At 43.0% G+C, this 16,708-nt stretch overlaps 2 protein-coding genes across 3 annotated transcripts in view; both read right to left on the reverse strand.

The window, feature by feature from the left end:
• Positions 1 to 1,969: 1,969 nt before the first annotated feature.
• On the reverse strand, positions 1,970 to 11,529 carry LOC108606275 (non-canonical poly(A) RNA polymerase protein Trf4-1). The gene is given in 6 exon segments (XM_017996253.2): positions 1,970 to 3,756; positions 3,834 to 4,514; positions 4,593 to 5,373; positions 5,515 to 6,039; positions 6,103 to 6,154; positions 11,231 to 11,529. Coding segments are annotated over 4 exon segments (3,399 nt in total). The 5' UTR covers positions 5,695 to 6,039; positions 6,103 to 6,154; positions 11,231 to 11,529; the 3' UTR covers positions 1,970 to 1,999.
• The window catches only part of LOC108606270 (inactive dipeptidyl peptidase 10), a 50,241-nt gene continuing 45,045 nt past the window's right edge, over positions 11,513 to 16,708 (reverse strand). For both annotated transcript variants that reach the window (XM_017996247.1, XM_017996246.1), the window contains exons 2-9: positions 14,654 to 14,867; positions 14,500 to 14,594; positions 14,358 to 14,443; positions 13,703 to 14,284; positions 12,443 to 13,645; positions 12,170 to 12,364; positions 11,948 to 12,108; positions 11,513 to 11,876 (exon numbers count right to left, since the gene is read on the reverse strand). In XM_017996247.1, the coding sequence (XP_017851736.1) occupies positions 11,530 to 11,876; positions 11,948 to 12,108; positions 12,170 to 12,364; positions 12,443 to 13,645; positions 13,703 to 14,284; positions 14,358 to 14,443; positions 14,500 to 14,594; positions 14,654 to 14,867 (2,883 nt within the window). In that variant the 3' untranslated portion in view covers positions 11,513 to 11,529. The remainder of the gene's footprint in view (positions 11,877 to 11,947; positions 12,109 to 12,169; positions 12,365 to 12,442; positions 13,646 to 13,702; positions 14,285 to 14,357; positions 14,444 to 14,499; positions 14,595 to 14,653; positions 14,868 to 16,708) is intronic.

Here is a 16,708-nt window from a genome sequence, read left to right on the forward strand (position 1 = left end):
CCTAAGACTATTTCGACTGCTTTTTCCCCACGCACGCATAACTGCAACTCACATATATAAGAATGTGTATGTGTATGTACGTATGTGTGTGTGGGTGGGTGTATGTTATGCTATTTTAATAGTTTGTTTTAACTACATATAATTAAGATATACAAATATTCAACAGACAGAATGCATAAATTTAATCCTTTTTACGCAATAAGTTATATATGCATTATTTTTTCGTTATGGCTAATCGATTAGTTTATCATTTTTCTGTGGTGGCCTGGGCGTGCGATCATGTGTGTGTGTGTGTGTGTGTGTGTGTAAGGTGGGCTTTTAAGCAAGGCCAAGGCTCTTTCTGCTCATGCAACTCATATCGTGGTGAAGTAGCAGTGTGTGGTGAAAAAGACAGCGTCTAATGTTGTATTTTGTTTGTTATCGATACTCGCGATTCATAAAGTAGAACAGCCTAAAAATGTTATACATATACAAAGTCTAAGTTATTAATAATAATTTCTGTCAGTGTTTTTTTTTGTTTTGTTTTTGGTTTTTTTTAAAAACGCTTCTCAAAATGGCAGTACGTTTAAGATAAGAAGGGGTAGGCGAGAGCTTTTAAAAGTTCATGGGGAGGGGGGGGAGCATAGGCAAATAGACCAACGGTGTTTTAAATAAAATTAGCACAAATTAATTAAGTGAATTACATATTTCTGTTTGTAATGTACATACACTAATAAATGGCAGGAATTGCATATATGCATATATAGTTTAAGTACAGTAGACGCTCGATAATTGCAACAAATGCATCATTTGCAATTTTTAAATATTTTCGAATTTTTCAATGGAACTTTAAGTAAGCAACAATTACAATTTACTTGCGTTTACTGTCGTATGACAAAGAATAATTTAACACCTTTTTTGGTTTGTGTTTTGTTTTCTCTTTTTTTTTTTGTTTGTTTTTGTTTTGGCTTTAAAACACATTCCATATTAGTTTGAGTTTTGTTATGCAATGTGTTCGTGTAGTATTTCTTACAGCTTAGGTGCCGAGTTTATAAAGATAATCATAATGGTATTTTGTTGGGAGGTATACAACATACATATAATAATTAAAAACATTTGAGCCCACAATAAAAAGAAGCAGCATATGCATAGATTAATAGCTTACAACATTAGGAATTACATATTGCTTAGTTTAAAAAAAAAAATAAATTTTTTTTGCTTTGTTATTTATACAAGATAAATTTTTTTTTTTTTAGTTTTTCTTGAATTTTTTCTTTGCTTGTTTCAGCAGCGCAATTTCACTTAATAATATTAGCGTGACAATTGCGTGCACAAAATATTTTACAATCTTAACTAGCATTACATACATGCATATATATATATACATACATGCATATATATATAAGCAGATGTCTATAATTTAATAGGTTTTCATGGTTTTAAACAGCTAAGTAGAATAAAAAAAAATTATATATGTTGAAGTTGGCTTAAAACTGTACAATTCTATACAAACTGTTGAATTTGTTAGCTTAAAAATGAATAATTCCATATTTAATTCACAATGACGCTTCAAATAATAAGCTTCAGTAAGTATTTATATAAAAAAAAACACTTAAATTTAAATATATATATATATGTATAGCGTTTTGTGTGTGTGTGTTGCATTTGCTTTCATAGTTATTTTAGAAATTAAATGAAATTATAGCTAATGCAAAAGTATTATATATACATATATATATAATGTAGGGTGTGTGTGTTTAGAGGGCACAAGCGCTTAGCTTACATATATATTAAATATGTATAGACTACATACAGTTACAGTTAGAATTAACTTGACATTTAGTGTGTATGCAAAATGGCGACTTTATGTCTATATTTGAATATAATATATGTTTACATATACGATTCATTTTTGTTTAGTAGTTATCAAATGCAAATTGCGCTCGCTCAACAACAACTAACGCTATCTCGCTCTAATCTATGTGGGCAGGGGGAGTGGGGGGGGACGTTAACAAGACGCTTAGCGATCCTCAGCTACTTGCAACTTACCCGCTGCCGAATCCGCGGAGTCAGCACCACCACCTGAGCGACAGCGCGAGGAACGCGGCGATGATGAGCCTAAACTGCCTACTGAGGACTCGGACGATATGGAAATGATGGAGCCAGAGCTGGGTGAGCTGGCTAGCGTGCGACTACTGCTACTATTCGCTGGTGTTGCGGCGACTGTTGCTGCTGCAACTGTTGGTGCTGCTGTTGCTGCTGCTGGTGGGGCTGTTGCTGCTGGTGCTGTTGCTGGTGGGGCAGCTGTGCAGCTGGAGGACACTAGGGGGGAGCTAACGACTTTCGACTGATAGTGCTGGCGTCTGTGCTGGTGCTGATGATGATGGTGGTGGTGATGATGATGATGATAGCCACTCGTATTGCTGCTGGCCAGACGCAGATGCTGCGGTCGTTGTGGTTGATGCTGCTGCTGCTGCTGTTGGTGTTGGTGGTAGTGTCCTGCATAAGTTGCTTGCTGTTGCGTGCTGGTGACAATGGCTTTGCTGAGTTGCTGCAGCGTTTGCTGCTGCATGGGCGGTGGCACATAAAATTGCTGGCGGTAATATGTTGTGGTGTGAGTGCGCTGCTGCACTTGCTGCTGCTGCTGCTGCTGCTGTCCGTAGGTGCGCAGTATAGTGGGCGTGCTGCTGTTGCTGCTGTAGGTTATTGTGGTGGTTGCTACTGCAATTGCTGCTGTTGTTAGCTCCAGCGCTTCTGTTGTTGTTGTTACATCACTGAGGTGCTGCTGCTGCTGCTCCGCATCGGGCTGTAGTTGTAGTGGTGGAGAGGTTATACATAGATGTTGTTGGGCCATAGTCAGCATGCTGGCCGCAGTTGCTATGCCGCCGGCAACGCCATGGGACGGCAGCACCAGAGGCATTGCAATTATATTAGGATTAGAAATATGATTTTGTGTCTGATTCGGATTCAGATTCAGTTTGGAGTTTGGATTATTGCTGCTGTTGCTGCTGCTGCTGCTGCTGTTGTTGTTGCTGCTGCTGTGGCAGTTGCTAATGGCGGTTGCAATTGCGGCCAGCATGACGCAGCCGGCGGCCTGTTGCTGCGGCGACCGCTGCTGCTGGTGATGCTGCTGCTGCGGTTGCTGCTGCATTAGGCCGGCAGCGATTCATCATGTATCAATGCGTGTGGGTGTGTGCATTACCGACGAGCCCGCTGTGGAGCTGCTGCTGGAGCTGGAGCTGTTGTTGCTACTGGGCGTAGGCAGTGGCAGTGGCAATGGCAGCACCACTGGCTGCATCCCCGTCACTGTTGTGGCCACATCCAATCCGTTGGGCGGTGAGTTAGTAATATCAATTATCTCCCCGGACTGACTATTACTGCTGCCCTCACGATCGCCCACATCGCAGTCTTTGCTATCCTCCGAGTCATCGCCAGACGAAGTGCTGCCACGTCTATGACGCGCCTGCGATGCCAACTGATGTTGTTGCTGCTGCTGCTGCTGCTGTTGTTGCTGCTGCTGCGCCGCTGCGGCGGCAGCTGCTACCGCTGCCACATGATAAGGTTGCGCTAGTGCCTGTGGCTGCAGCACCGCATGTGAATGATAAATCTGATGCATCACTGCGCCCGAGGGCATGATGACATATTTGGTGGCAGCAGCGCCATTTGTATAGGGCGGCAACGCTAACAGCGTCGGATCGACGGCAACCAAATGCTCAAAGTTCTCGCGTATCCACTCACGATAATCAATTACATCATCCGTTATATGTATAATGCGACCTGTGGCGCGTGGAAAAACCAAAATAAAATAAAAACCAACATATAAAGAGTAAAGTGTTAAGTGTTTGGATACGCACCCAGTAAGGAGGTAACACGCGCATCGCTGCCCCAAAGATTCAGGGGACTGACGGCCTGGGTGAGGACGCGATAGGCGCATTGGAAGGCCTGCTTAACATGCAAGGCGCCGTAGCTGCTGCGACCGATGTCATTGCCCGGCGTCAATGGATCCTCAATGCAGAGTAGTGAGGGTCTATGACCATCAACCATATCACGTTGCAAATCATCCTTGGGTATGTAGCGTCCGCCATTCTTAATGGATATGCCAATGCGTATGTAGTTAAAGCGTCGTCCGTACAGCTCAAAGAACTCCAGAAGCAGCACACCCAAGTTGGTCTTGTCATGGAAAGACCCACGCGGATGCAGTTGCAAGAAGCTTATGCACATGAGTATCAAGGAGTAGGATGAAATGCCGCCAGTGAACACCTCATTGAGATCGCGCAGCAGCAGAAACTGTTTCAACACCAACACGAGTTTCCCCAACACGGGATAGTCGCGTTTGTATTTCTTTATAAGCTCTGCCGACTGCACGCCCGATTGCATATTGAAAGATATGTCCACCTTCACTTGTGTCTCACGATCGGTTAGCTTGATAATCGGCACCGATGCCTTGTCCAGCACACGCACCGTGTTCGCCTCGGCAATGCCGCGCGACACGAGCTCGAATTCGAGTGTGCGCAGCGGCAACTTATCCCACAGCCCTGCTAGCAATTAGACAAAAGTAAAGGTGAAAACGCTCTTAGTGCTAAATGTTGGGCAAGCATGGATGCGACACTTACCTAAAACGACGAGATCAATATCGGAGGTGGGCAAAAACAATCCCGTGCGAAATGAGCCAAATATCTCGACAACGGCCTGTGGCCAAATGGATTGGACAACGCCCTCAATGCGCTTGACCACCTCATTGCGTACGGCATGCTCGGAGGGTGTGGGCAGCACGTACTGATAGAAGTGCTCGATCTCCTCGTGCAGACCGAGAATGCCCTCGCCATAGGGATAGTCACGCACACGCCAGGGACAGCCTTTGTACTTGGCTATCATCTCGGCGTGCTTGTTCAGATTCAAGGTGTTGGCTTTGTTGTCCACGACGCGTTTCCTGCGTGATGGATTGTAATAGGTGTTGGAGCGCTCGTGAAGCGGCAACTTGGACGCGGGATTTGATACAAAGTTAGTTACAACAGCAACGGTTGTTGTTGTTGCTGCTGCTGGTGTGGTGGTTGTTGTTGTTGTATTGCTGCTGCTCGTGCTGCAGCTGCTGCTTGTGGCAGCTGCAACAGTTGTTGTTGCCGCTGCCGTTGTGGCTGTTGCTGCTGTTGGAGCCGTCGTTGTAGCAATGTTATTACTGCTGCTGTTGTTATTGGTATTGGTGTTGCTATTGCTGCTGCTACTGCTGCTGCTGCTGCTGCTACTGCTGCTCGAGCTACTGCTACTGCTACTGCTGCTGGCTTGCGAATTATTGTCGTTGTTCGATGTGGAATCAATAGACGTATTGCTGGAACTCTTTCCACCTGGACGTGCGTCGGATTGTTGGCTGTTGTTGCTTCCCACTTCGTTAAACTGCTGAAGAAAATTTTGAAATGAGTCGGAATCACGCAGAGTGTCAATAGGACCGTTGTTGAGCAGTCGATTTAGGTTATTGTTGTTATTGTTATTACTATTGCTAGTGCTATTATTATTATTATTATTATTATTAATGTTGACCTGTTGGCCACTGACGGTACTGTTGCTGCTGCTCCCACTGCTACTGTTGCTATTATTTTGCTGCAATTGTTGCTCAAGAAATGCGCCCATTTCCAGTACATTCGTTTCCCAAATTTTTAACCATGTGCGCAACGCTGGTCCCTCCTGTTCCTCCTGAAACCAGCCAACACAGGGATCCATTCAAAAATATTCCCTCTCTTTCTCTCTCTCGCTCTCACTCACTCTTTCTCTGTGTGTGTGTGTTAATGTGTGTGTGTATATATGTGTGTGTGTGTGTTGGCTTGCGGAGCGGGCGGCTTGGCCTGCCTCAGGCACTGCCCACTTGCTGCTGCTGCTGCTTTGTTTAATCTGCTCGTAGTAGTAGTAGTACTAAGCTTTAAAAACTTTAGCTCTTGCTCTATATATGTATGTATTTGTATCTCTAGCTAGCTCAGCGTTGTAGGTTTTGCCCTTGCATGTGGCTCAGATTAATTCCACTCCACTCCGCTGCAGTTGCTCATGCTCGGCGCTTGCTTACAAATGTTGCTGCAAAGGTTTTTATTGATTCTAGCTTTATTAAGTTATTTTTACTAATTGTTCTAAACTCACCAATGCAGTAGCTTATGGCGTCACTGTTTGTGTATTTTGTATACAGAGGCTGCTGCAATAACAAAATAACATTTAAAGCAATCAATTTTAATAGAGAGCAGCTCAAAAATACAAAACAGAAAAGGAAAATCTAAGCTGCAAGTATAAGCAGCGGCGCATAAGCAGCAGCAGCAGCAACTAACAACATTAGCAGTGTTAACAGCAACAACAACAATGTTGTTGGCAGCGTTGCCACCTGTTTCCGAAGTGCACCCACACACACATTGCGCTCGCTCGCTCGCTCTTTCTCTCTCTGATCTTACTAAATTTATACATGTGTGACGTCAGAAGCGTGGTGTGCATCACACACCAGCACACCACACATACATATGAACGTATCGTGATCACTTCATTTAATGAAAATCGCAAATAATTGCATTTGAATTATGCGCTATTTTTCTACAAATAGAAAATTGCCAACGTCGCCGTCGGCGCCAAATGCAACTGAAGCGTACAGAGCGAGAGAGTGCCGGCGCCTTAACTGTGCACAAACACACACACACACACACACACACCTAGTCAAACAAATGTGTATAAATGTATGTTTGTTTTTAGAGCAAAAATGTGCTTAGCAATAGTCGAAAAAAATATAAGAAGCAGAGCCAAATGGGCCAAATCAGACAATTAAATACGTACAAATGTACGTGTTCGTGTTTGTGCTCGTGTGCGTGTGTGTGTCTATAGCATGCACGTCTAGTTATCGCATTGGCAAACGAGCTGTCGGCTCACGAGACTGCCGCAAATCTCTCTTGATTGTCTATGTATGCATATTCATATGTATGTGTTGAATGTATGTATATGCAGATGTATGTGTGTTTGTGCGCGCGCAAGGGCGTACAGGTGGCTTTGTGGCGTGGGTGCCGGGAGCGCGGGCAATGCAAATAGCAAGCAAAGAGATGTCGGTTATGCAAAAAAAAAAATAAATAAATAAACCGCTAATTATGCGTGTTGATTTAACCAATTTACACACACACACACATGTACACGGACTTGATAATGCAGCTTATACTTGAAAGTTTTACACACACACACACACACAAATGCATAAGTAGCTAAGCTACTGCAGCATTGTTGTTTAATTTACATATATTTATTGTACATACATACACATAAGTACATACACAAATTTGTAGTTTTTTCTTTTTGGCAAATTAACAAGTTCTCATGGGATGGCTGCCACACTAAACGTTACACTTACACTTACACTCGACACATAAAAACACATGTACGATTTAGAGCGTGTGTTTTTTAACTTTTTGATTCAACAAACTAACTTTATGCTACTGCATTATTCACGAAAAGTCTCAATGTACAGCGACAGCGTTGCCGCATCTTAGCCCCTGAGCTGCTATCGATACACGCGAAAAACGTCATCGATAACAATTGGCAGTTACAGCTGCTTTTTGAAAAAGGATTCGCGCAGTTATTCGTTATTCATTTAAAAAAACTTGTTTATAAAAAATATAACACATATTGCGTAATAATGACTGATAAGCATAGAATACTAATGGTTAATGTATACATGCGTACAAATATATTTAAATTAATTTATACATAAAAGTTGTCTATTGGTTTTTTGTTTTTGTTAAAAATGCTTGAAAAGTTACCTAAAAATAACTTTGTGTTTTAAGCGTATTTTTTATAGTCAACCGGCAGCAGCTGAGCATAAAATATGTAAATGTAGGTCGGCGTTGCCACCTGATCTGTGGACGTTTCACAGCACTATATGGATATGCAAAATGCGCCTAATAGAATATGTAAACATTGATAAATTTTTATGCAATTAGTTTAAAATATATTCAACATGTTCAGCTGCACATGGTTGATAGCCTATATACACATACACATGCAGTTAAAAAATATGTGTGTATGCATATTAAGAGCTTAGGGCGGTTTGTACTACAAGTCCAACCACCCACTAGCCCCCGCCCAAAAGTACAATTACTACTACTACTACTATTACATTTACACGCACACACAGCTAGGCGCAATACGCAATCGACGTCACACACACGCACACATACATATATACATGCATACATACACAGTTGCATATGCAAAAAGTATCTGATTTACTTTTTAGCCTGTCTCTCCGAATTGTATTTCTCGCGTAATTCTGTTGGAATTTTTCACACACATTACTTTTTGTTTTTTCTTTACCTTGACGAGTTTGTTCTCGTTGCGTCTGTATTTCAAGTTTACCACATACACACGCACGCACACACATACACATATACATACAGCTAATCGTCCCAATGTGATTATTAATTGCTCTTTTTTTTTTCTTGTATGTATACGTACGTTGCCCTTATTTGGTTACAAATACTACTGTTTTTCAATTTGTTGCAATTGCAGTCCTTTTAAGCACAAAACTTTATTCTCCTTCTGTTCACTTTCATTGCGACGTCCGCTTGTCTGGTTGCTATGCCTTTTATGCACATACGCACATACACACACAAACGCATGCATACAGTTAGGCATACACACACACACACACACACATATATATATATATATATATACATACACGAGTACACACACGCAAACGCAAATTAGTTCTTTCGAGAATTTGTCATTTACCGTTTTATCCGTATTACAATTGACAACTTATCCGCACAATATATATATGAATTGTTTAATTACTATTGTTTGAGTTTATCTGTTTTTAATCAGCTGAAAATCGCTAACGAAATTGCAATTTTATCTATGAATACGCACGAACACGTTTCGTAGCTGTTTAGTGCTGCACAAATAATCGATTTGACGTATTTTAGCCGATAGTCGATTTTTATTTAGCCAAGGGTTGTTGATATACATACAATTTAGAGTTGCCAGTGTGCTAAAACCAGTGCTGGCAAGTTCAGAGTTGCTATAATACTGTTTACACTTGAGCATTTCTGTTGCTGCTCTCTTACAGTCTTAGAGTCACTGCTCCCGCATAAGAGCCACTGTTCTAAAAGCAAAATTGCCAATCTGTTATAAAATGTTGTCTTGGATTTTAGCAGCCATGTTTCAAACCAAGGCAATGCTGTTTTTATCGATTACGCGCCAGTTCAAAAAAAAAACAGTTGCAATTGCATACACACAAAAAAATGGATGTTTATTTATTGTTTCGATTTTTCTTAACTTGTTAGCTGGTTGTTTGTTTGTTCGTTTTGTTCTTTTGCAGTTTGTTTTTGCCTTACTCAGTTTACTAGTTTATTCGAAATACAAAGTACTTGCTATATAGTTTCAATTGGGCTTTGTGTATTATGTGTCTAGGATATTTTGGTTTGCCTTCATATATGTATGTATATGGTATGTCTTAAGGCTGATTGAGTTGAAACCAAATAATGTCGTTGGGGGCGTGTCATATGGCAAATGACAACATTATTAAATATCCAGTTTTGTGTTACGTTTCGTAATTGGTCATTATATAGTGATGTGAAAGTAAGAGAGAGAGAGAGGGGGCAAAATAAAATTGTAAGTTTTTAGTTCATGGAAGTTTGTACTTTACGGAAAAGAGAGAGAGTTTTGTGTAATATCTGTATGTAGTTATGTTTTTTTATATAGATTTTTGTTTTTTAAACATTTATAAACATGTATTTTATTTTTTATAGAATTTGTTGTTAACATTTATTAAGAGCTGCATGCTCAACATTTACATACATATTGTATATAGTGTTTTTTTTTGTTATGTTTATATATTTGCTGTTGTTTATATGATATTTTTCTAAACTGCTCCCAAAAGTTTTCTTTCTTCCAACTGCAGTGTGCAACATTTAAAGCTTGACTATATATGTATGTTTTTGTTTTTGTTTTTTTTTTAAGAGTTACTTATTGTATTTCTTGGGTTTCAAAACCAGCCGCATAGTTACTTCTACAATTAAATTTTCGCCGCTTTGGGGCTCTTATTGACGCAACATTTAACACCTATGTATGTATGTATGTAGTTTTACTTGCAATAGTTGTGAGTTTTTTACACACATAGTTAAATTTAATGGTAAAAAAATTAAAAAAAAATGTATGTATTTCTCATACGTTACATATGTTTACCCAATTATGAATCGATTTATATTTTGGCTTCAGCCACAACAACTACATGACACAGTTATGTTTGTAATTAAGCTATTGGACATTCGAAATAATTAGTTAATGTCCTAAGTTTATTATACTATATGTATTTGTTTGGCTTGTGTCTCTTGGCTTGTAACTCACTGTACTGCACTTCTGAGCTCTGAGAGCATTTGTATTGAGATTAGTACAGTGCATTTGTGTGTTATCGATTAATATGCTCACTAGCGTTTTACACAATTGCAGCTTCTTTATGCTATAACAGTTAATAAGCATTTCAAAATGTTTGCTTAGTCAAAGATAATTTCGCATTTTATATTACGTTGAATTTGAACTAATTTCAAATTTGTTTGTTGCTAACGCTGTTAATATTTCAAATACGCTTAAGATTTGCTTTCTGCGTTTTTCTTTATGTCTTGCTGTTTGCACAATAAATCAATGTTTGCTGTAGTTGGTTGTTCTAGTTGTTGTTGTTGTTGTTGTTATTAAAATTTAAATATTAATATATACAAAAAATAACGTTCAGTCAAATATATACATATATATATACATATATATGTTGTTGTGGTATGTGTGTATGTATGTATATTGATAATTACGTTCGCTATAGCAATTAGTTAATGATTTCAAAATAAAAATCATTAAACATTGAACATACATACACATACACAGAAAAATGTAAACTAATTGTTAAACTATATATATGTATATGTATACTATTTAATTTAACTAAATGTTTGTTTGTTTATGTTCTTCTCTGAATTAAACTTTGAATCCCCTACGAATTCCCACACAATTGTTGTTCGATAGCTAGTTCGATAGTTTTTGGTTATCGCACGCTTGACATGCCGCAATTACAATATTTTAAATCAGTCGCATAAATGAATCACCTTTGCTTGCCGACAGATGGCGCTGCGCTTTGCACTACACAAATATAAGATACAGATTGGTTGGTGCATGTGCTACAAAAATATATAAATACAAATGCACATTCACACACACACGCACACAGACGCACACACGCGAGCAAACTTACAATTTTCCAAATTAGTGTTGTATAATGCGCATCTTGTTGGCCAGCGCGGCCTCGGTCTGTTCCAGCTTACGCTTGTTGCTGTAATTGCAAAGCTTGTTGGACACTTTGCTCAGCGAGGTCACCGTTGCCGACGAGGTCATGAGGTCAAGCACCTGCAAGCTGTTATCGAGTTCATCGAGCGCTGAGAGCGTTGTTGTTGCCGGCATCGTTTGATTGCGCTGCGCACCAGGATCGACGTCAATGTCAATCAGCTGATTGGCAAGCGGATCCTCATCGTAAGGATCGTAGGGGGGTCTTAATTATTGTTTAAACACAAACAGACCCGTCGGGTCCCACTCGTTGTCGTCGACGGGGCCGAAGCACTCATCGAAGTACCACTCGATGGTCTTGTACACATGACTCAACGAACGCACAATGCCATGATCCTCATCCGGATACACTTGATGCCGAAACTTGACCTGCTGATCGACCAGGGCGCGCACCAGCATCAAAGTGTGCTCCTGATGCACCAGCGTATCCGCTGTGCCATGCATTAGCATCAGATTTCTGCCCTTGATGTTGCCCGCCTTCATGGTGAGATCAGCTTCCTGCAGCGCACGCAAATAGTCGCCCTTCAAGGGTATGTAGCGTTCCGTGAAGAAGGAATCTGCATGAGAAGAAGAAACGTCGATTTATCGATCGGTCGACGATTCGTTTCGATTTGTTTTTCATGCTTACAGTGATAGCCGAAGCTAACAATGGGATTAATGGCGACGGCGCATTGCAGCACCTGCTGTGAATCATCAATTAGCATCATGGTGGAGACGTAGCCACCATAGCCCCAGCCAAAGGCGCAAATACGCAGTGGATCGATAAACTTGAGATTATCGCGCAAATAACTGTGGAAGCGAAAAGAAATTAAATCTTTTTTTGGGTATAGTCAATGCTGTTCGAACTTACGTGAGCACACCCAGCTGATCCTCAACCTCAACCGTGCCCAGTTTGCCATGAACTTGTGTGCGCAGCAGTTCGCCCTGATAGCCGCTGCCACGCCCATCGATTTGGGCAACAATAAAGCTGCGCTGACTGGCCAAATACCAGTTCCAGTCGACTTGGAAACGCTCCGTAACCAGCTGAGAGCCTGGCGAGGCGTCGCTGCAGAAAGCACAATTGAAAGCACATTTACTTAACGTTTATTCATTAACTACGATTATTATTTTGTGTGGCGCTTACACATGCAGCACGAGTGGAAAGGCAACCTCCTCCTCCTCACGCATGCCGGGCGGCAAAAAGAGACGCACTTGGGCATGAAAGCCATGACGGATCTCAACGCTAAAGGTGCGCATCTGCGGTATGGCCAGCTGGGAGAGGCGATGGCGCAGCAGATCGCCAGCATTGAGCACATAAATCTTCTGGTTCGTTGTAGTCTGCACTAGGTAAACACTGGGCGCCTCCGGGCCCAAGCACTCCTGCACATAATAGCTGTAGTCGCGACTGAACTGTATGCGATTGTATAGACAATTCTTGGGTATGTCGTAGATGCAGTCGTCCGGCTCCAGTCGCGACACCACATCCTCCCAGCGCTCGTTGCCGCGCTGCCAATTGCTGTGGGCGCGATGCAGGCGATAGGTGGACTCGGTGTTGTCGCAGGTGAGGCAGACGGGCTGGCTGCTCGTTATGTAGGTGCGATTCGATTCGGTGACGTTGAGCTTGAGGCTGATGCGGTAGAGATGCCGCTCGCCCGGTCGCTTCTCCGGCGCGGCCATAAAGTAAACCAGCTCATGCAGCTCATCCCAGCCAACAATTTCGGTAACCTCAAAGCGACCCATGGTCAGCGGCACGGGACGACGATCCAGCGAGGATATGAACACAACATGTCGAAAGTGTCCATGCTCGCCATCACGCACAGGCAGACGCTTGAGCAAGTAGCCGCCATTGGATATCTCATAGGTAGTCTGACCATTGACGCTCGCCTGACTTTCGTTCATGTTGAAGGGCACTTGCTGCTGCTGCTCCTGCAGCTGCAGCTGAAACTGCAGCTGGCGCTGACTGTTGGCGGCGCCACGCAGCTGCGCCGCAATGCGTGCTGAGAAGATTGGACGCTCCGCCGGCAGCACCCAGCCGTCGTTAATGGTCACCTCGGTGTGCACCACCTGACAATTGAAGTGTGGAGCGCGGCAAATGACTGTTGTGGCCTTGGTCTGCTCGCGATTTGTTACTGTCACCGAAAGATCGATGGGCGAGGCCCAGCTTAGGCCACCCACATAGCTGCCATTGGCGAGTTCAGCTGGCAATTTGATTTGTGTGGGGAATATATATTTGATCACCGACAAATTCACCACATTAACCGTTACATTCGGATTGCGTGCACCCGCCTTGGGATAGCGCTGACTCAACACCGCCGGATACTTGATATCGTCGCCCATCCAGGTGTATCTGTTGTTCAATAAATTACATATAGCGCATATAGATATATCAAAAAATTCCACTCACTTGTATTCGTTGACGCCACTGTCGTTGAAGCTGAGAAATGCGAGGAAGAGGCCATCGGGGGAGAAGGCAATGCTGCTGCTGCGACTGTCCAGCTCGGGCACATGCTCGTACGTCCAATCGGGCACGCCATTGTAATAGATGCCCGCCAGGCCTGTCTGCGTGATGCGACAAACGAGCTCGCCCTGCACCTTGGGCTTGTAGTAAATGTCGTTGTGATGCACAAAGGCGATGGCCTGATTGAGTGTGTAGGCGGCTTTGTTTGCTGGCTGCCCATTGCTGCCATTGGGCATTGGACTATTGCCATTGCCTACGCCAGTGCTCGGGCTGCCGCTGCTGCTACTGCTGGATGCGCCTTTGGCTGGACCGCCTGCTGCGGCACCAGCAAGACTATTCAATATGATGCTGCCGCTTGGCAGCGGCGTCAATGTGCTGCTGCTGCTGCTGCTGCTAGGTGTGGGCGTGCCCGGAGGTGGCGGATTGATTGGTGCCCACACAACGTGTTGCAAACGCGGCGCTTCGGCAATATTCTCAGTTGGTCCCAATGGGAATGTGTTGGCCGTTTGCACCTCGTAAACATGATGTCTGCCCATAAAGAGAAAGTCATGGAGTTAGAGTTAGGATGGAGCACACAACACTAGTGAGTGCTGTTAATTACCTGGAGCCCTCTGCATTGCTATCGGACTGCAGCAGCACATATTTCTGATCCGGCGCTACCAGAAACGTTTCCGCATTCAATTGTCGCTAAACGTGGAATAGTAAAGTAAGTGCATGTCTTTAGTTTAGTCTAAACTACTTACAAATGTAGAATTGGTCATAAGAATACGCGTCGTATAGTCGGCCATGTTGAGTATGGACAGCCCGCCAGTTGGATCGCGATAGACCAGTTCGTTATCTGTGGGTTCCAGCAAAAGCATTAGTAGCACTATTTCAATTTGGGAGCTAGTCAGTTACCATTGCTCCAAGTGCCATTGAAGGACTTCCATTGCAAACTCTTGCTGAGTATATCGCTGGGCAGCATGCGACGTCCACGAATGCGCAGTCCCTCATCCTCGGGTGACAGCAAGAAAATGGAAAAGATAATCAAACTGAAGACAGCGGCAATCACCAGCAGCGCTATGAAGATGCCGCGCCAATTGCGTCGCTCCGGCGAAATTGCCACCAGTTCCTGCAATATATAAAAAATAGTAAGCATTTTAGAATTAAATTATTTAGCAATTTGTTTGTTGTAGTGTGACTTTTATTTTTCGACTGCTGCTCAGTTTGTTTTGTAAATTGCTCAAGTGCTTGTCGTTTATTTTTTTGAAGATAAGCGCATTGCCTAATGGGCTTAGAGCTTGACACACAAGCAACACAACTGATAACTGATAAAGAGAAAACGTCGTTAGTGCCATTTGAGCCTGGCGGCTACTATTGATTTTCGCAGGACGTAAGAACAACGAAACGAACATAAAAAATTGCTTCGAGGCCAGCAGCAGCATTGGCAAGCCCAAAAAGCAAAAGAGCAATCGATGCTTTGCAGCTGCAGCTGACTGAGCGCGAATGTGTGTGGTGGGTGGGTTGGGTGGGTGGGTTGCTGTGTGTCTGCTTAATTGACAAGCGAATGCCAATGAAATTAAGGCTAAAAATATTTTGCACACACATGCACTCGACAGGCAACAACTGAACTAAAACTATTTAAATGCACTTTGAGCTTCGTTGTCAGTTGGGCGGTGGGGGAGGCTTGATGGGTGTGGCATGCCCCAAGTTGCTTCAGTTCAGGGCCAGGCAATTTACATACACATACATACATTTAAATATGCAGTGGGTAGCAAAAAGCATTTTACAGACAGCTGTGCGACCGAGCCACGCCCACTTGCTTCAGCAGCAACACTCTTGCCTAGTGTTGATATTAAAATTCCTTACGACCGCGCGCGTCCACCCACAGACCGAGACCGAGACCGAGCAGCAGTTCCCAGTTCCCAGGGACTCTCTCTCTGGCCCACAAAACTTTCTGCCTTCAAATACTATGCACACGTCTTTCTGTTTTTATGCTGAAAATTGAATTAAATATTTATATGCGCTTGTTTGTGTGCCCACCAAGCCTGCCACATTGCAAGTATGAGAGGCAGCTAGGAGGGTGAGAGAGAGAGAGAGTGAGTGAGTGAGCGAGAGAAATTTATTTATTTTGTTGTTTTCATTTTTGAAATACAACGCTTACTATCCATCATGTGCTAATTGCTTCTATTCACTTATTTTTTGTTTTGTTTTCATTTGCACACACACACACACGCCACCAAATCCTGAGGCCATGCACACGTGTGTGTAATTGTTGGCAACAATTAAGCTGCATAAACTGTAAGCTCAATGGGCTGCTCATTGTTTTTACGCCTGCTGCTTGCTTTTGGCAATTGTATGTGTGTAATGTAATTAAAGTTACATTAAGAGCTCAATAGCTTGATTGTAAGTAAACATATTCAAGTTATTTATTAATATTTCACTTCACTGCATATTCAATCACCAAAAGTTCACGCACAACTGACCAGCCTCACACACTTTTGAAGAAAAGATGAGAGCGCAAGCTGCTCAGAGAGCGTAAGGCAGCGCTGCTGCGACTGAACGAAAGCGTCGCTGCGCTGCTCTTGATCGAAGTGCAAGAAGGAAAGGAGAGAGCGTGAACGAGTGTTTAGCGAAGGCAGCGCTGCTCGCTTCGTTCGTTTGCGCTCGATCGCTCTAAGCTCTGCGCTGCTGCTGCTGCGACTGAACTGAGAGCGTCACTGTGCTGTTACTGAGAGCGGGCTTGCTAAGCATTGTACGATTTTTGTTTTTGGACAGCAGCTAGAGACTGAGAGAGTGCCTAAGCTAACGGCTCAGCTTTAAACGGTATAGCGAAGGCAGCGCTGCTTGCTGCGCTCAATTGCTCTTTGCTTTGCGGTGCTGCCGCCATGGTAGAATAATACAAGGTAGCGGACTGCGCTCTTAGGTTACTTAGCTTCTTACCTTCCTGTTGAATGGCTTTTTTCGCTCATG

Source organism: Drosophila busckii, chromosome X, assembly GCF_011750605.1.
Source record: "Drosophila busckii strain San Diego stock center, stock number 13000-0081.31 chromosome X, ASM1175060v1, whole genome shotgun sequence".
Lineage (NCBI taxonomy): Eukaryota > Metazoa > Arthropoda > Insecta > Diptera > Drosophilidae > Drosophila > Drosophila busckii.